The sequence below is a fragment of the Pteronotus mesoamericanus genome, unplaced genomic scaffold, assembly GCF_021234165.1.
Source record: "Pteronotus mesoamericanus isolate MK-2021 breed Mesoamerican mustached bat unplaced genomic scaffold, CSHL_Meso_final contig_25, whole genome shotgun sequence".
Classification (NCBI taxonomy): domain Eukaryota; kingdom Metazoa; phylum Chordata; class Mammalia; order Chiroptera; family Mormoopidae; genus Pteronotus; species Pteronotus mesoamericanus.
Window position 1 is genome coordinate 14,865,613 of NW_026555105.1, and position 20,464 is coordinate 14,886,076.

At 44.6% G+C, this 20,464-nt stretch overlaps 1 protein-coding gene across 1 annotated transcript in view; it reads right to left on the bottom strand.

The window, feature by feature from the left end:
• The window catches only part of DHX35 (DEAH-box helicase 35), a 60,106-nt gene that overhangs the window by 25,860 nt on the left and 13,782 nt on the right, over positions 1-20,464 (bottom strand). Inside the window, exons 5-12 of the mRNA XM_054573755.1 lie at positions 17,701-17,805; positions 15,740-15,801; positions 14,638-14,707; positions 12,244-12,303; positions 6,163-6,275; positions 5,092-5,188; positions 4,077-4,235; positions 1,943-2,153 (exon numbers count right to left, since the gene is read on the bottom strand). Of these exons, the coding sequence (XP_054429730.1) occupies positions 1,943-2,153; positions 4,077-4,235; positions 5,092-5,188; positions 6,163-6,275; positions 12,244-12,303; positions 14,638-14,707; positions 15,740-15,801; positions 17,701-17,805 (877 nt within the window). The remainder of the gene's footprint in view (positions 1-1,942; positions 2,154-4,076; positions 4,236-5,091; positions 5,189-6,162; positions 6,276-12,243; positions 12,304-14,637; positions 14,708-15,739; positions 15,802-17,700; positions 17,806-20,464) is intronic.

Genomic DNA, 20,464 nt, shown 5'->3' on the forward strand with positions numbered 1-20,464 from the left:
CAGGAACTAAGTGCTTCCTAAGAGCTCAATGACACTCAGCTAAACTCCACTGAGGACTTGAGTGTGTGAAGCACTGGGCCATGAGCTGTAGGCGCCACAAGCCAATGGCTGTGCAAAGCTTCAGTGATATGAAGAGGTCTAGGACAAGACCAGAAACAGTGACCCTGAGACCAGGCCCCAATGCGTGGTTCACCCATGGGAAAAGGGACTCTTCGGGAGGGAAGAAGCCTAGCCATTGGAAGAAGACACCTGCAGTTGCTTAACTTGGGAGGTGCCATTTGAGAGAGGATTTGAATGATAAGCAGAACATGTTGGGTAGAGGACACAGTTCAAGGAAAGGCATCAAAAGCATGAGGGCTGGGTGTGGGAAAACAGATGGTAGGTCCGGGAAGAGTGTGGTTCAGCTGCGTCACAGCACAGGGGAGGAGTAGGTGGATAGCAGGAGAAGATAAGCTGAGAAAAAGTCATAGAAGGTTCTGAGAACCTCCTAAGGGTTTCAGAGCAGGTAACACCTTGCTCAGCCTGCACTCTCTGAAAGTTCACCCGGGAACAGGTTAGCCAAGAAAGCCTAGAGGCTGGATCTGATGCACCCCTTACTGTCAATGGGCCTACCCAACCCCACCTCCACTAAATGTTTTTTAAGTAGATAGAAACTTTCTCTTCCCTTGCATTTCAGGATGCCTTTTTACTCCCTTGGCTCTCCTCTTTCTACTCTCATCATTCCTTGTTAGCGCCTCAGTGGTGGAAGGCCCTTACATCGCTGGCCTCAGGTTCCGCCTTCCCCTCCCTCCCATGAATCCTCCTTACCCCCTTTTCCCCCTACCCCACCACGCACTTGTGCATTCCACCCCCTCTGTCTGGTGTGTTGAGATCTAACCTCCACGGCCATCCCTTCACCTGGATAACTGCTAGGCTGCCAATAACATCAGGCCCAAATACTTGACTGCGAAGCCCTCCACTACAGGATAACTAGGGAGTTAGCCTGCTCCCAAGGCTCATTCCTTTATGGCAACCCCACCACACCACAATATGTCAATGTTTGTGCCAAACACCACGTCTCGCCTAGCCCCAGAGCTCCAAACTCTGGCACCGCACCACGCATACAGCAGGTGCTCTGTAAACATTCGCCAAAAGAAAGAAAGATGTCAAGGACTGAACAAGGGCAATGGTAACCAGAAAGGAAGGAGATAAACAATAAAACCCCTGATCTGGTAAGTACTATTCATGGATATTGGACAGAGGAGGGAATTTAAAATGACATGAAAATGAAGTCTGGACAACTGAGAGAAGCCTTAGACCATCCCTCACACGAGAAGTACAGAGAAAGAGCAGCTCTGGGACAGCACTGTGGGAAAGCTCTGTTCGAGCTGGCGAGAAGGCTCCTTCCGGGCCGGAACAGTCTTGGCGGTATTCACCGTGCTCCCTCAGAACCTAGCATGGTGCAAGCACAGAGCAGGAGTGACCACCTCTCTGCTTTCTATCAGCGACTCACAGGGCAGATCTTGCCATTTTAGCCCAGCAGAGACGCTCTGACCGGAGGTAAAGATGGAACCCAATGTGGGGCCCCGTTGGATTCAGGGGCCCCAGAACAAGAAAACAGCACACTAAGTGAAGGGGAAGGTGGAGGAGACAGGATCTGAGACACATGGCCTAAGTTACGGGGGCGCATGGCTTAAGGCAGGCCTAAGCCCAAACACTAGGTCCGAACAGGGATGGCAAATAATTGGTGACCCATGGGCCAGCTTTGGCCAATAGGGAGCAAAGAAGTGTTACATTTAGAGAGAGGACGGTAGGCGGGGGGGGCGGGGACCAGGCTCCAGAGGGACACATGAGGGAGGTGTGGATTTTAAGTGAAGCCCTGCCCACTGAGGGTGAATACAGTAGTCTCCAGTGCTCAGGCAGGCTGAGAAAACCAAAAACGCATCCAGAGAGCCCCACTAACCTGTATAAAGGCGGTAACACTTTCCCGAGCGGTTGCGGCCAGCCCGTCCCGCTCGCTGGTTGGCGGATGCCTGGGACACCGGGACCACCACCAAGCACTCAATTGCTGTCCTGGGATTGTAGGCCCGGAGCTTCACGAAGCCACAGTCGATCACGTACACGATCCCGCTGATTGTGATAGAGGTTTCCGCCACGTTGGTGGCCACTATCACCTAGGCTCCCCACAGAAAGGAGAGTAGAAATAAAAGATACTTGGTTTTTTTCACTTTTAGTAAACTACTCAAAATCCTAAAAGATGAAAAGATAATTTCTGACAACCCAGAACCTTTAAGAGGCAGTTCGGCAGACTGGAAAGAACGGGAGTTGCAGGGTCAGGGCGCCCTGGGTTTGAATTCTCCCAGAGCATGTGACTTCGGACAAGCTAACTGACCTGCTGAGCATGGTTCCCCGTCAGCATAGTATCTGCCCCCCTCACAGGGTTTCAGAGGGATTATATAGGAAATTACATAAAGTGATTAGGGCCTGGTACTTGGCCTGTAGTAAATATGTGACAATGTTAGTTTTTGCCTTTTGCACAACCGAAGTCAGTCACCAGTGCACATATATTCATTTATTTGCTCACATCCCAGCTATTTCTGAGGGTCTGTGCTTTGCCAGGCACTATTCACAGTGCTGGGGATGCACAACAAACAAGAATGAGGAGACCTCTGCTCTCCCAGAGTCCAGTGTGAGTGTTTACATGAGTAAGTAATGAACATAAACAGGTAGACAATTTCAGAGAATGACAAATACTATGAAGAAAATACAACAGAGTAAGGATATAATATTACATAGTATTTAAAGTGTTTGTTATCCATGATAATACTGGGGCATGCTATTTTAGACTGGATGGCCAGGGAAAGCAGTCTAAAAGATGCTTTTGAACTGAGACCCGAATAACAAGAAGCAGCCAATACTATAGAGACTCAGGCAAAACTAACAGCTGATAGAAGGGAGAAAAGCCAGAACAGCCAGAATCCAGAGTAAGAACAAGATGAGGTTGGAGGCAGGCAGAGAAAGGCCACGCACAGTCTCCGGGCCACCGCGAGGTGTCTGCATTTTATTCCCAGTGCACTGGAGCTGCCCTTGGAGGATTTGTAGCAGTGGGGGACATGCGTAGATAGCACTTAGAACTTTTTAAAGGCCCTTTTTCATTGATCATTCCATAGAAATCTTCCTACCATTTTTATGTGTAGACATGTAAGATTTTATGCTAGAAAATCACCTATCTAAAAGTCATTGTTAGTCATGTCTTACGGCTGAGAACACCTGGCCTTGAGTCTGAGTAACTCAGCACAGCACTAGGGCCTCCTGGCTGGCTGGCTGTGGTTCATATTTCATGGGGCAGACTCACATTGCTCCAGCCCCGTGGCCAGGAGGCTGAGCACCCTCTTCCAAGTGGTCCGAACTGAGAGTGTATCATCTGACCATCCCTCAGCTACTGTCTTTTCTGCCACTTGTTGATAAATAGCTACTCTAAGCCAACCTCAGGCCAGTTCTGGGCCTTCCTCATCCAGTGGAAGAGAAAGGCGAGTAAGGCCCAGGGAAGGCGGCAGGAAGCAGACCGGCTGCCTGCTGGCTCCTTCAAACCAGTGCTTCCCACCACACCCTTCCACACCCCAATTTCAATGCTACATATTTTTAAGCCACGCCTTGAATTAATTGACTTAAACTTGGCTCTTCAGGCAAAATGATGCTTCAAACAAATGGTTTAGGAAACACTTATGATAACAGATTTATTGTTCGCAACTAATCACAATCCACCACCATGGTCCTTCAAGCAAAGGTAGTAATGTGTTAATGGGAAAATACTAGGCAAGCAGGAAAGAGGCCAGAGAAGTCACCTGCTCTGATAACTCCTGTCAGAGTGACACTTCTGAGGGTTCAGAACTCTGCAACACATTATTTACCGCGCACTTTTAGATCTAGTGCAGAGAAACATGGACCTAAAACTCTTAAAGAGGCTTGCCTGTATACCAAGTTTCATTTCAATCTAAAAAAAAACAAAAAACAAAAAATCTTTCCAGTGCACAGCAAAGGGACACCAAAATGCCTTTAGATGCCTGCGCCACCCTTGGTCATTGGGTTAGTCTCACCTTCCGGACACTGTGTGACACCCTTTCAAACACCTTCATTTGCTCAAAGGCAGGCAGTCCTGCGTACATGGGGAGAACCCTCAGGTGCCTCTTCATCCCAGTCCGACCGAGGGCCCGAGCCTGCTCGATCAGCATAGACACGGCAGTTTCCACCTCTTCCTGAAAAACATCAGGACAAAGAAGCCACAGTCAATATGAGGCCCGTCACTTTTCCAAGTGAAAGAAATGAAAGTTTGGGTCAGGATTTTAACTGTGGTCAGATTCATGACTTTCAGTGCAGTCTCATTTCACTCTGGGGTGGTATTTAATCAACTGCTACTGAACAATGGTGCCTATGGGGTGAAAATTTGCAATGATCAGGTTAATTAGAGAAATCTATACTATCTGCAGTAACTAGAAGAGCTCCTAATAAACAACAACAATGACTATTTAACTCTACTTTCAGGTGCTGTGACAAAACGCTGCATACATATGAACATGCTGTGGCATATACTGAACCGTGGAAAATGTTCCACAGTGGAAAGGACTGTAACTAGAGGGCAGTTCTGAACAGTGTTACAACCTGGAGTGAGCAGTTGGGTTTGTTCTGTTGTCTTTCCAGTGATGTGGCCACGTGGCACCCTCAGGGTAAGCTGTAAAGGTGTCACTGGGAAAGATGCGTGCAGCAACAACAAGCACACACGAAACGTGCCTGATAACAATGTTCATTTTCAGTAAGCAAAACAACTTATGGAATGAACTATGTAATATACTTTGGAATCAGCTAATAAATTAAAAATACATTTATTTGATCCTCTGGAGACAGAACAAGCGGGAGTCAATGAATAACTCTCTAACTATGTAGTCAGTAGATGAGTGATGTCAAACCAAACAACTTCTCTTTTTGCAATAAAGTAACCACAAAATACAATAAAACATGAAATAAATGGCTAAGCAAAATAACAGGCCTCTGTATTAATTTTGACGCTGCCTTAACATGTCTGTTCACTGCAGAATACAGGTCCGATGGAATCACCTGGCCAGTAAGAAATGCTAGTATGTCTCCATCTCCCTCTGTCTGGTGAATTTTCATCACGGTTTCTACAGCTGATTTGATGTAATCTGGAACAGGACTGAAAGATATATGGGATAAAGTCATCACCAGAATACACACGCTAGCTATATCGCTCAACCACCTGGCAACAGAATCTCATGAAAGTTAGTATGGGCCTGCCCAGCAGTAATCAGTACATGAATAACTAAAATAAGTATCCACTTTTTTCTTTTGTTTTAAATGCAGCATTTAAAAATAATTCAAAATTACATTTCAACTGTCATTTTTTTTTTTTTTTTTTTTTGGCTTGGCTTTATTTGGAAAGGAATAAAAATGATAGGCCATGGACATCGATGTGCTATATTCAGCCAGCAGATAGGTCTGGCCAACGCAAACGGGGCTGTTCCCAGGCCTGAACCCCACAGTCTTTCCACTTTCCCTCCCGTCTACTGGTGGCACGTCAGGGGCAGATGGAGCTGACAGGGTGCCGTCCAACCAGAACGACTCAGAAGGCAAGCCTACAGCTCTCTGTATGTATCAGCCCCTGTCTGTGTCCAGTGACTCGGTGTAGGAATTAGGATGACCCTCTTCCTGTCCAAGAGGGCTCCTCCCAAAACGGTCAACCAGGCCTTCTTGTTAGGACGTAGAGAGCTAGAATCAAAAAAGAGATCCAAAGGATTCAAATCACCAAAATCACCTCCACTGACAGTTTTAGAAACCCAAGTTCTGGAAACCATCAAGACGTCCTGTCCCCAACCTTGTTACCACTTTGCTCTTTCCTACTGGGCTACTAACCACAGATTCATAGAAAGTTGCACATCAGTGTCAAAAGTTCAAACTAACTTTGGCTGTGATACTGAGCAAGGTTCCAGAACATCTTATCAATGACAGAAGACACAAAATAATGACAGGAGACTCAGAATATTACGCCTCTCCTCACCAGCCTGGCATACTGCCCTTGGAAAACATTCAGTTGCTTCTCATTCCACAATACAAGCCTAGCTTTCTAACCACCATCATTAAAAATGTAAGAATCTTTGTAGAATCTCAAACCTTTGTAGATAAAAGATATCCACTGGGAATGTTCGCCCTTCCACTGTAAGGATCACACATGTATCCCTGGTTGGGTCACCAGTTTCATTTTGATTAAAGAAATCCCGAAATTTCTAAAAAAAAAAAAAAAAAGAAAGAAAAAAATCAACTCTTTATTCCTCAAAAAACATGGTTCATAGTAACTCATGGAAAGAAAGAGCATAATACAAAACTGGCAGAGCACAGGGTGTAGCAGGAATTGAATACATATAATAAAGACTGCAGGTTGCAAAATAGTTATTAAAAATCATTTTTATTATTGCAATTTTGAGGAATCATATTTCAATGACAGACTCTTTACTAAGTTTGATAAAAATAATAAAAATCAGATTTCAACACTGTATTCACTGATACATCTTAAGTTAACATGTAGCTATGGTATTATTTATCTTATCCTATTTACCCTCTATTTCATTTAACCAAAAATTATATCAAAAGGTGTGAGTCAAGTTAAACAGAGGCTAAAGCAGATTGATGTGTAGTTCTAATCTGCGAAGCAAAGATCTGATCACACAAGGTTATCAATCTATAAAGGAAACGTGTACCTCTATAAACAGCAGGCACGTTCCTGGTACCAGTTATAGACACAGATTTACTATACCCTTCCCAGCAGATTTTGGCTATTTTACGGCAGGGACAGTGCCTTCCCCACATTTCAATGCCCTACAGGAGTTAGCACAGCACTTTGCACGGGGTCGGTCATGCATTTATACTGCTCTGACACTCCCACTGCACCCTGTTGAGAGAAGTGGCTCTGGACCGTTCCTCCCAAATAGGTGGCCACATCCTCTTCAATGGCACTTGACTACCAGACTGGCAATTTATAGGGAGGCGTGGAATGAGAGCTCAGGCCAACACGGGAGCAGGGAGACACTAACAAAGATCCACTCTCGCAGAATGTGACCCAAGACACACACAGCAGCGGAGCCTGAGAAGAGCTGAGTGACCAACCTTGCTGGAGGGTGGGTGCGAGATGGGGAACCGCTGTGCCAGTGGCCGACGGGCCACAGACAACATTAGGCGGAGTGTGTCAGGATCTGACTCTCCATGCCCCGCCTGTCCCCCAGCTATCTGCCAGTGCTCCTGAGGCTCGGCCCGAGTTTTTGTCCCCCCAGGGGGCCTAACTCTGGGATCGCAAGTCCTGTCTTTACCTCCCCCAGGTATCTTTACTAAGCACGAGCATGCCTGCTCTTGGAATCTTGTGCCCAGGGGTACACGGCATCAAGTACAAAATGAATAGGCTTGAAGGAGCATTAAGAGTCGGCTGGATTTAACTACAAAATCCGGGATACTATACGTTAACCTCAAAGTTGTGTTTGAGAAGAGTTAGCACAGACATAAAAGTGCCTCATGCCAACAAAGAACTACCCTGAGCTATGAAGAACCACATGGTACCATTCCTCCTTCCCTGTGGGGAAAATTCCCTCTGAGTGACTGCAGCCTTCCTGTGTCCTGTGATGTAAAGAGCACAGGCACACCAGCAGGGACGCACAAACAGTGGGAAGAGCCACGCCCCAGTGCCTCAAAAGAGCGAATAATCCAGGGGGGGCAGGTGTGCAAAGAACCAGTCATAACATAAACCAAGGCAGAATGACTAGATGACCAGGGAAGAGCTACAAGTTACAACTGAAGACAATGACAGGTCAGCGGCTGGCTCCCAGGGAAGGCACCACGGAGGGGGCTGGCTCCCATGGCTAAGCCGTGATGGACGACCGGGAAGAAGAAAAGGGACCGCTCCCCAGGATGACGGCAGAGCGCAGACCAAGGTGTAAAGGGGCCCCTGACAGAGGACAGAGTCCAGCGTTCAGGGCAGACCAGCCGGGATTCTGAGTTGGCCCCTGGTCTACAAAACATGCAAACAGCTCTCAACCCTGCAAGACTGTTAGGTGGTTCAAACAAAGCATGACCTAGGATGAGTACACAGTAAGTGACTGTTATCACTCTAAAGGGGCCCCAATGTCCTGCTGCAGGGCACTTTATTAGAGGGGCAAGACAAGGAGAGTGGGGGTGGGCACATTGTCAGACCTGTGCCCTGGATGCCTGGCTCTGGTGGCTCTTTTGGAGAACGGCAGCTGGGATAAGAGATTGGAGGCCAGCAGACTAATTAAGGAATCTGTTGTAACAGCTCAGGGGAGAGAAAATGAAAGTGTGAACTCAGGCGGGGCGAGGTGAAAGCGAAGCATTCCAGAGGCCAGGTCGGATGGGACCTGGCAAGCAGGGAGTGCGAGCACACGCCAGCGCCAGCCCCGGCTAGCAGGGAGGATGGAATTAACTCTTACTCAGTCAGGACCCCAAGCAACGGAAGTTCCGAGCCCAAACGACTGTAACACTGAGAAAGGAACTGCCACAGAGAAGCTGAGAGTCACAGTTTGGTATGGAGTCACAGGTCTCCGAGTTTCAATGGTCCACGACTAACCAGCAGCTGGCGGCTCCGGTGAAGCGCAGGCGCACCAGTCAGGACAGCCTCAGGCACAAAGGAGGTGGGCAGCCTGAAGGAGGAAGGGCAGCCAGCAAAGCAGCCCAAGCGGGGGCCATCAGGGAGGCCAGAGAGAGGGGACAGAGGGCTCCAGAAGCACAGGTGGAGGAGGAGGATTTTCAGGAAAGCTCGACAGAGAGGCTTTTTGGACAAAAAGCCAAGCAGAACAGGGAGGGAGCTGATGCCTTAACAGTGTTGTTGGAATGCACGGCTACCCCTTAGCAGCTCAGGAATATGTGTGCTGAAGAGTCAAGATGGAGTGTTACTCTTTCAAGAAATAAAAATTCAGCATTAACTGAGAAGGCATAAGATCTTAATCCTTTAGATCTTTGTCATTTCTCTTTATTTAGAAATATAAAATACATAAAATTACAGGCTAGAAAGCAAATAAGCATAGTGTCAACAGTGTAACCATTTTGAGGCAGAATGAAGGAACTGGAATAGTGAAACAGGTTCAACATTCCTGGAAAAGGAGAGAGAGTTAGAGAGTCAGATTTGAAAGAGGTGGAGTCATACTGACACATAAGAAACATAAAATGACATAAAGGAAGAGGACAGCCTACGACATGGAACGTGCAAGATGTGGACATGTGCTGGGCTGTCCGCCCAGCCTGCCACAGCCTCCTTCCCTGACACACAGGAGTGGGCTTCCAGCAGCCAGGCCTACACAACACGTCCGCCCCGGGCCGACAGGCCTTGGCCTGTGCAGATTGGTCCCAAGTGGGTGCCTGCCTCCCGCTGACCCCAAATTCCTCCCCTAGGAATCTGGAAAGAGAAACTAGTATCCTCCCAAGAAGCTGGATCTGTGACAAAAAACTGGGAGTTGTCAGCAGTCCTGTTTTCTGCCACGTGGATAGAAGCAAATAAACAAAACAAAACAAAAAGACAATAGCATGTGATACAATGGTCAGTAAATACTTCGCAATTATACCTGGTCAGGTTTTCCGTAATTGCTTGCTTAATTAGGCTTACGTTAACAAAGCAGCTACGCCCTGAAGGCAGCTCTGTGACCAGCCCCCGCACACTGCCTGCCTCGCCGCCCAGCCACAGTCACTGAGCATCCAGAGCAGGTGACACCATCTATGCCTCCAGGCAGCGGGGCTTGGAGTTAGTCTGTCACCCACAGGTTCAGCAGCTGAGGGTCCAGGGGTAGGTTCTGACACCCCGGACTTCTCCATCAACTGCTACCTAAGCCACACCCTTCCCCACTCCCACGCCCACTCCTCCTCTTCCTCCCTCACCCTCTTCAGCCCATTCCAATCCTCTTCTTCACTCTCTTACTCTCACATGGGAACTTGGAAACCACGCCCCACGTGCATCCACACTCGCCCACCCCGCACCCTCACTCCCACGGAACTGACTCATGCCTCACACGGGCACAGGCCTGCCCCCCACCCCACACTGGGCCGGGCAGGGAGGAAGGGGTGAATGGCTCCCGCCCACCAAGGGCCAGCAGAACACTGCCAAGGCCCGGCACGCCTGCATCGTAGCATTCCCACGCCATGACAACTTCCTACACACCACTTTCCCACTTAAAAAAATGACTTCCAGACAGTCCGTCTATATCAACTACTGTAGACAGAACTGAAAGACGCTATTTTTTAAAATCTCTATGTCACACCAAAAGACTATAAAAGGCAATTATGAACAGTAAATATTACTTAACCATCATTCTAAAAAAAGGCTTGGACCTGATAGCTTTCAAACAATAAAAATTGTTGGGAATGATTTTTTAAAGATGGGGTCAATAACAAAGATAAGACGTAAAATAGAGATGTTTTGTGCAACTTAGCCACTAGGGAGGTGGCAGGAGGAGAGACCTGGTATGGTCCCCAAAAGAGCCTCCCAGCAGGTACCGTGGGTCAGGGGCATGAGAATTAATCACGGAAGGCAACCGAGGAGCTTGAACCCAGAAGTTACCACAGGCAGACCTAAGCCAGCAGACTCCTGCGGCCTGTGAGAAGGTCAGAGAAAGCAGTCAGGGCACATGCACAGACACCTCTCTCGGCCATTCCCAGTTTTCTCTCTCCAAGTTGTTTGGAACCTGAAGCCACAGGGAGGCCAGGAGCCAGGAACCAGTCCTTTCTCATGTCTCAGCTGGACTATAAAACGGGCCTCCTGACTGCCATGTCCACATCTCTCTCGTCTCTTCCATACAGCATCAAAGTGATCTTCCTAGAACCCAAATATGGTCACGTCACACACCTCACGCCCTCCCAGGGGTCCCGACCAGGTGCCGGATGGTGCCCTACCTCCTTCAGGTGGCTCGTGAGGCCTTCCATCATCTGACTCCCACCAACCCTTCCTTTTTAATCTCCCACGGTTTCCTCTTCAATCACAATCCATTCAACCCACAGTGCCTCCTTTACACCAGACACTGTGTTAGGTAAAAGGGATAAAATAATGAGGTAGATCATCCAAGTCTCAATCTTTGGGGCGCTCACTTTTTGTGATGAGAGACATAAGAAACAAACACTTGTATGTGTGCCTGATATGAGGTGGTGGTAAGTGCTAAACAGAAAAATATAAACAGAGTAAGAAGGTACACAGCAACAGAGGCACTATTTTATACACAGAGGTCGAGAAAGACTCCTCTGAGAAAGTAATGTCTGACCGAGACTGGAATGAAGCGAGAGTGGAGCCTTGAGAACGTCTACGGGAAGAATGGTCTAGAAAGAGGGTCCCTCCCAGAGCAGAAGCATGTGTGGGTTTTTCTGAGGAACAGCAAGGGGGCCACTGAGGCTGGAGTGTAAGGGACACTGGTGAAAGTGGAAGTCAGGGGCAGATGACCCCGCGCAGGGCCCTACAGGTAAGATGCCCCCCTTACACTCGACTCCCAGCCCTGTGCACACATGGTCTCACACGCCTGTGCTCTGCGCATGCTCAGGATGCCCTTCCCTCCCCTGCGCACCTGACAAACTTCTGTGCACCTTTCAAGCCCAACTGGGACGTCCCTTCCGTGAAAGCTTCTGGACACCCTTGAGCCAGCTGGAGTTAGGAACTCCTACCCTGGCTGTCTCAACATCTTGGACGTACTAAACGGTAAACACCTATTTATTTATACACACACACACATTTATAGCAAGAGGCAAAAATTACTTGTGAAGTTGAACTGCTGTTTGAACTGAAATATCAGTTGTTAACAGAGAATAATGTAAACTTAGCCATAAAAATTATAGTATGGAGAAATTACTCTATGTACAGGGAAAACTTCAATTGTACAAAAATTCTAAATATAAATGCTATAGTCATAAATAAATGCAAGATATATAGCCACATAGGAAAAAAAAAAGTAAAAAAGAAGCTGCCTGTGAGAGGAGAAACACAGTATGTGGAGAAACAAGATGAGTAGGTATTATGAACTCAATTAATTACAGGTTAAATTCCGCCCCCAGGCTGAGAAGGAGTCTCCTCCGATCCTACAGAATCTAGGTCATCAGATGGCCCCATAAGGAAGGTGGGACAAGCTGCCACAGATGAGCTCCTGCTAGAAGTAACTTCCCACAGCTACAGCCAATGATTCCGGGGCTCACGGGGGGCAAGGGAAGAGGGGAAAACGTTCTCACCTCTGCATCCAGAGTGGCTGAAGCCACGATCAGTCGAAGATCCCCTCGCTTTTTCTGAATCTAAAAAGAATGCATCATGAAACAATGATAACTGTAAAATTTATGGACAAGGTTTGATATCTGGAATTGACATCCTGATAGTTCAGTGTGTCTATTTTTGGGGTGAGGGAGAGCTTACAGATGAAACAAGCCTGACTACAAGCTGATAATTACTAAAATCATAGGTACAAATAGGGTTTATCATTCTATTCTTTCTAGTTGTATAAACATGTAAAACTTTCCAAAAGAAAGAATGAAAAAAATTGTATATAAAGTACAAAGGAGCTTTAAGGACTGAACCTGAATTCACTAAAGTCAAAGTGGGGTCTCTGGACAGTCAGGATCTGTGTACACAGGATGGGGGGGACACAGGGTTTCAGTTGTCAGTACAAGAAACAGTTTATTCTTGTATTACTATTTATTAATTATATTATTTTCCATATGAACAACTGTAAACCTACTTTTGCCCCACATGTATATAAAGTGTAAAAAAGTGCTTTAAAAGCAAACAAACAATAAACAGTAACACCAAGACAGAAATATGGGTAAAAGATATTAACAGTTATCAGAACAAATAGATGATTAACAAGTGTAGGAGAAATGACAAATAAACTATAGTAAACATATATAATAACAATGAGATTACTTTTTTATCTATCACACTGGCAAAGATCTATTTTTTAAGGCCAATATCAAGTGTTGGCCAAGATTCAGTGAAATACCATACATTGTCGTGTATAGTGCGCACTTTTTTGCACAAACTTTTGAGGGAAAAATAAGATGCGCATTATACATGGGCAGTACCTGAAATCCCTTGTACCTAGTCCTGTGTTTTGCAATTATTTGTTACATAAAATTTCTTGTACCATAATATGTTCAAAAATAAATGCGAAAATTCCTTTATAATACAAAAAAGTATCTAAATGTAAAGAAATAAAAAATTGAATTAAAAAATTAAAACAAAAGATTTTTTTCCTGAAAGTTTGGGCCAAAAACATGGGTGCACATTATACACAGCAAAATATGGTAACCCCTCTGATCGCACTGTTCCTAAGAAGGTATAGTACAGGAGAAGCTCTCATCCACATCAAAAGTCTAAATGTTTGGCCAAGGAATAAAATAATAAATACTAAGTTCTGTACTATTCCAAGGTCCCCGAGTACCACCGTGTAGTGTACACACTGCACAAAGACACCGGGTGAAGGAGGCAAGAGCATCAGAAATCCAGCCCGCCTCCCCTCGCCCAGCTGGGGACATCCTCTGAGCGGGAGCATCTTCTTCTAATTTGCACAAAGGTACCTCCGAGTCTATTTGTGGCCCTGTGCCAGGGGGCATCCTAAGGATTTTACACTGTCTTATTTAAGCCTCACAGCAGATTACAACACAGAGCAGCTTTGTGCAAGAGGACTCTCTTCAACATGCAGAGGTTCTGTCCCATGCAGTGGTCACTCAGCACAGCCAGTGTGACTGAGGACTGAATTTTTTATTTTATGCTACTTTAGTCAACTTAAATCTCAGGTGGTCAGGGCTACCATACAGGAAAGCACACCAGCGCACGCAGAGACACTCCCATCGCCCCCATTTTAGAGAGGAGGACGCCCGGCAGTCAGAATGTGAACCCAGGCAGTCTGACCCCGAGTCAGTGCTTGATCACTCTGCTCCACCGTTTCTTTCTAGACTCCTGTGATTTGGAATGTGTCCAAGGAAAACAATCAGAAAATACAAAAGGAAAAAAAGCAGGGATGGGGGAGAGGATGGAGAAAAGGTTGAAATGAGACTGGCCACGAGTTACAATTATCGAAGCCAGATGATGGGCCTATGGGAGTCATTAAACTGTCTCTTTATCTGGGGTATATTTGAAACTTTTTATAACAAAATGTTTTTAAAAAATAAAAGAAAAAAACAGGAACGCAACGATTTCATGACAAGGGTCCTCACTGTGACACTACTTAAAATACTTCAAATCTGGAAGTCTAACAGTAAGGGAAAAATCAAATACTTTATGGTAGAGGTGCGATTCTATAGCCATTAAAGATAACATCTTCAAAGAATACTCAATGAGAGAAAAATGATCTTGATGTAATGTTAAAAGAAATATGCAAGATACAAATTAGTACATACAATCCAGTCCCTACTGTGCCAAAACAGACGCATGTACACACACACACACACACACACACACACACACACACACACACACAAAAGAAGAGGACATACCAACATTCCATCGGTGATTGTCTCTAAATGAGTAGGATTAGGATTATGTGTAATGATTTAAAAATTTTTTCCCTTCATTTGCCTCATCAGGCAACAAAACAAAAACATAAAAACAGATGTCTGGCAGCGAAGCCATACCTTTTTCAGCAAGCCGATGGCAATGTCTGTGTACAGGGTCCTCTCATGGGCTTCATCCAGCATGATGGCGCTGAGAGGAGGGAGAGCTCTGTGAGCATCCAGACCCCCCCCGCCAGCCACCACCCCACACAACCCCATCCAGATCATCAAAGGGATATTGGTATTTACCCCGTGCAATCACCTTGTATCAAAATAAAGCCAAGTAACTCCTTTCTGACAAGGAGGTAACTCTTAAACTAATAAAAAGGGTGACACTAACATACCCCAGTGAAGAAAATGGTGTTTTCATTGCCATCTTTTTAGAGTGTTACCACCCATGCCCTGGCCGGGTGGCTCATTGGTTGGAGCATCATCCTGTGCACCAAAAGGTTGTGCGTTCGATTCCCAGTCAGGGCATATACCTAGGTCTCTCTACCCATCCCCCTCCCCCAAAAAGTCAAAACATATCCTTGGCTGAAAAATCTTTTTAAAAAGCATTTTCGAAAAGAGTTTACCACCCACACTGGATTCCAACAGGATCTAAAACCTGATTTTAAATATATGTATAATATATACAATACAACATAACCCCATTGAGCGTAAGAACTGGAACAAGGTCCAACCACTAAAAGATGGTTAAGCTGCAGAAAATACAGTAACGCAAAGCAGTGCATGATCATAGGTGTGTTGCATGTGTGCCAGGGAGCCAAATGTGACATCCCTTCCCAGAATCCCAGAGCCTAGATAGGACAATTTTAATGCCTGGAGTGATACACAAAGACACACGAGGAGGGAGAAGGGTAATTATTTGGACTCTGGAATCATTCAACAAATGCTGCCCAGTTCTGTGCTGCGACTTTCCAGGCACCAGTAATCCCGGATGTAAGATGCAAGATTAAAAGAACAAATCAACAGATGTTCAAATAACATCAGGGTTTTTAATTTGCCCTTTTTTGACTGTTATTCTGAGAAAGACGTCAAGGGTCTAAACAGCAGGGTAAGGACAAAAGCTTTAGGGCAGCTGAACAGGGATGTGAACCCCAGCTACTAATACAACTGCCTTTCAACCTACTTGTGTACTCTTGAAACTTTAGGAAAGTTACCGTAAGAAAAAGACATTTACCTATATTTTGTTAACAAAGGATCAACCATCATTTCTCTGACCAACATTCCATCAGTGAGAAACTAAAAAACAAACACATAAAAAAAATTAGAATTCATTTATACTGTATGTTAATGATTTTTTTTCCTAAAAAGTTCCAAGTGCCAGTAAACAACTTCTTCACTAGCATGTGTGTAAGACAATCCCCACAAAGACAATGAGGAAATACCCTAGCATTTTAGTTACCAAGGAATGGAACTGCTCACAAACAAGACTTCAAACAGGAGATCTCCAGCTGGGGTCTGAAATTCTTTTAGCCAAATTTCACCTGCACTTCCTGTCTGAATGTGGGCTAAGCCTCATCTCCTCTGGGCCCGCTCCACAGGTATTGCTGAACAGGCCGTAAAAACAGACCTGTGCCTGCCCAAGGAAATGCCACGAGTATGAGATAACTGTTCTTAAAATGTCCCAAAAACTATGGGCTTGCAGCTCTTGAGGTAATTAACTTCAACTTCAACTGATATTGCAGGGAGGCTGGAAGGGGCCGTGGTTAAGAGCACAGGCTAAGGCGTCAGACTGCTGGGGTTCAGATCTTGGCTGCACCTCTTACCAGCTGTGTGAACCTCGGGCAAGTTACTTAACCTCTCTGAGCCTGATTCCTCATTTGTAAGATGGAAATAATAAAAGCATCTCCCTCAAAGGGTTACTGTGAGAGTTAAGATGGTAGATGTGAAGTGTTTAGCACAGGGTGCAGTACACAGTGTTCAAGGTTGTCAGCTGTTATCACTTAGGATTAATGAATGTTTATAAAGTACCCTGGAAATATGCAGCAAGAATTAGATATTGTTACTCTCACCCAAAAACGGTTCGGGGCTCTAGCAGCACTGAAGAGCTAAAACAGCTCCCCTCCATGCTGCTTCTCAGTGTTTTTCCTTTTTGCTTATGAAAGCAGGATGCATTCCCTTAGTATTTTTCTTGGAACTGGTACCAGCTGCCACATAAACACCGTGGAATGAAATTGAGAACCAATGACAGGCCACCAGTTAAGAAGTGAGTGTGATGAAATTAGGACTAAATGCAATACAAAAGCTGTTTATGGAAGATTTAAAAACAGTCATTTGGTTATATAATCCACTGAAATTTACCTAAAAACTAGCTAGTTTAAATATATTTAATGGTACAGAAGAATATTCCCTTTACGTACTAAAATGAGTGTAAAGGTAACAAAATACAAAATTTGGAAAACAAGGTCCATATTTTTTACTAATCACTACATTGTTCATTTAGCTCACCTGATTATTTCCCATTTTCCTCTGCCGCAAATTGAACAGTTAACTGAAACTTTAATAACCAATTTTCATTTCATCAGAGCACATTCATTCATGGCTTTAGAGTACTATTTGATTAAACTTCGATTCCAGCATACTGGTATGCAGTAAATACTCTGTTCAGTTGACTATATGCTATTATTATTGACACTAATTATTCTAATATTAGCATGTAGGTCACATGCTATTATTAGCATGCAGAACACAGAGGTAAAATCCATTATTGCATAAAAATTAGAAAGTTTTAACTCGTAAAACTAAATTCTAACCTTTATCAATGTATACCACCTAGTGTCTGCTTTTAGGCCTATTATAGACAAGTTTCTATATTTTAACAGCACTGTGGATCGGTGGGAAAACAATAAAACACACATAAGAAAGGACAGCTTTGAGTTCTGATTCTACCACTGACAGGCACGTCACATTAGGCAAGTCATCCAGCCTCCCCAGCCCGCAGCCTCTTCATCCACAGAACCAAGGCCTTAGCCTTACTTTTCCAGGGCCAAGATTCAAGGCCCTGTACCTCCCAGCAGACTGAAGTCCCTGAGGGCCACGGAATGGGTGTCCTGTGAGCAGTAATGCTGTACGTTTTTAATTCCCCCCAAACAATCATCCCCCCTATTTACAACAGGAAAAGCAGCTGGAGGACCTCACCTTAATCCTGGTGGCCAGCGGGTCAGTGCAGTCGTCAAAGCGGATGCAGTAACCCACCTCATGGCCCAGCACTGCACCCCTCTCATCGGCCACTCTCCCCGCAACCTTTGGAAAGAAAGATCATGCTGAAAGCAGAGACATAGAAATTACTGCACAGAGCACACACCACAGAAAAGCTACAGGTCACTATTTTTAAGATTTTATTTATTTATTTTTAGAGACAGGGGAACAGACGGAGAAAGAGAGGGAGAGAAACATTAACGTGAGAAAGAGAAATATCAGTTGGCTGCCTCCTGCACCTGTCCAGGCATGTGCCCTGACCAGGAAACGCACCAGGGACCCTTCCTTTTGCAGAACGACACTCCACCAACTGAGGCACGCCAGTCAGTACTAAAGGTCAGTTGTTTCGAAATGGCATGTGAACACAATGGAAAATGAAAAGAAAAGAGGCAGGTTACCAGAGACCAAGTTTGATAACCTTTGTGATTTACCGACTTTATATATCTCACCTCATGCTAGAATCAACTTGCAGCAACTTATAAGAATATACACAATACACATGGAATCACATAAAGATGTTCCAGATCTACAGGATCAAAGAAATGACAGATGAAATTCAAAAGATTCAGGCAAATGAGAAAATTTTTAAAACACAGATACGCCAAAGTTATTTAACTTGAGCTACAAATTCAGCTAAATTTCCTGGTGGCCAAAAATCACAAGGTTCACTCTGTTCCTACAGCCTTCCTTAGCATCCTGCCTGGGCACAAATTTCCCGGTCTTCATGCCTTCAAATAAAGCACCTTCCACGGGCCCCTGGACCGTGAAGGCAGGAGGGCAGCAATGATCAAATTCAATACCAAACCAAATTCATTTTCTCTTTGGAGGAAAAAGAATACTGTTTCCAGAGCAAGATAATCTGAAACAATCAATGTGCCACAGTGTCCCAGCTACCAAAACCACTGAAAGAGGAAATAAAAAATGTGGATTAAAAATATCAAAGGGCAGCTGAGCCTATGACAAGACTAACCAGGGATCCAAGTTAGCTTAATAAAGTAAAACTAGAAAACAAAATGCATAATATATTATAAAGACCATGAATTTGGTAACTTTTCACCCAATATATGACAAATAAAATGTGAGTATGAGAAACAGAAAAAAATCCAACAGCAAGACGTCCTACTTCCCCAAGGATAGTCAAAGGTTATTAATTTATTCATAGAATATATTTGAAATAATAAATAAATATACAAGTAGAAGATCGATAAGCTTATAACTTACTTTAAAAATAAAATAAAGAGTGTAACATTCACTATTTAAATTACTGGAAAGGACCAAAGGAAAGCAATACCATAGAGCAGGCATATCTAACCTCTTGATGTCTCTGGCCCACACTGAAAGAAGAGTTGTTTCGGGCCACATATTAAATACACAATAACAAAAAAAAAAAAAAAATCATGTTTTCAGTAAATTTACAATTTTGTGTTGGGCCACATCCATAGCCATTGCGGGCCGCATGCGGCCTGCGGGCCATGGGGCTGGACACCCCTGCTACAGAGGTTTCCTGAGGACCTGGCACACCCATCCTATACGAGACAAGTTCCCCACACCGTCCCCAAGTCCTGGGTTTGGAACGTGGGCAGTTACAGGACGTGTCCTGAAGCAGAGTTTACTGCTGCAGCCACGGGGCCACAGCCGCTTCAGGCTCAGGAGCCCCGAGTCTCCCTGCACACAGCTCCCCACGCCACGCACACCTGGGGTTATCTGGCCATCAGTGCTTAAGAAACTGAAGAGCAGGTGAGGATCAGAGGTGACTCTGCCTAATGACTTGAAATTACAGATCTGGTAGGTCAAAACAGATCAATCATCCAGTAGCTGGTCTACACCACAGTCTTTCAAAACATCTTAGGAAACCCGAAATTCATCCTACACGGCTCTACCTCTGCAGGTCATGTTTATAGATACCCAGTATTTCACCAGGACTGTTGTTATTGTTTTTGTTTCTATTTCAATCCTACAGAACGTTATACAATAAATCTCAGAAAATGGTACAAATGGAAAATATGCGCACAGAAATACTAGGAGCTGATCGGGAAAATAGGCTTAAAAGAATGAGTAAATGAACCAAACCTCTTCATAAAAATATAATCATTTTATGGGTCTATATGGGAGATGCCAAACCTATTTAGTCCTATTATATCACTATTAATATATATTTGCTATAAAAAGTATGTATTTTATTTTCAAACTCTGTTAAAACATGTATTTATGATCATACCACTTGATATTTGAAAGGTCATAATCTATTGGCTTTTTACCTCTATTAAATTCTACAATATTCCCAATAACCTCATCAATTTGACTAAATAAATATTATCTTTTTGACAGAAACAAATAAACATAAGAAAAGCGAGGTAAAAAGAAAAACCAATCACTGAGCACCTACGGCCTGCAAGTACAGTGCTCCAAGCTTTCACAAATTGCATCTCATTAAATATGTACACAGCCTATGAGGTGGCCAAGATATCCCCCTTTTTACAAAGAAAGAAATGAAATAAGACAGGCTTAGAGCTTGTCCAGAATCATAGCGCAAGGCAGGGTCTGGCCTTGAAGCCAAACCTAAACCATCTAGGCCCCATGGACATGCTCAATAGTAATTGCCTCTCACAGAGATCAAGCAACTGCTTATGCAATCTGTTCTTAGGCTTCGAGATTGTTTTCAGATTTCAGTCTATATACAAAATACTTCTGAGATGTAGTATTT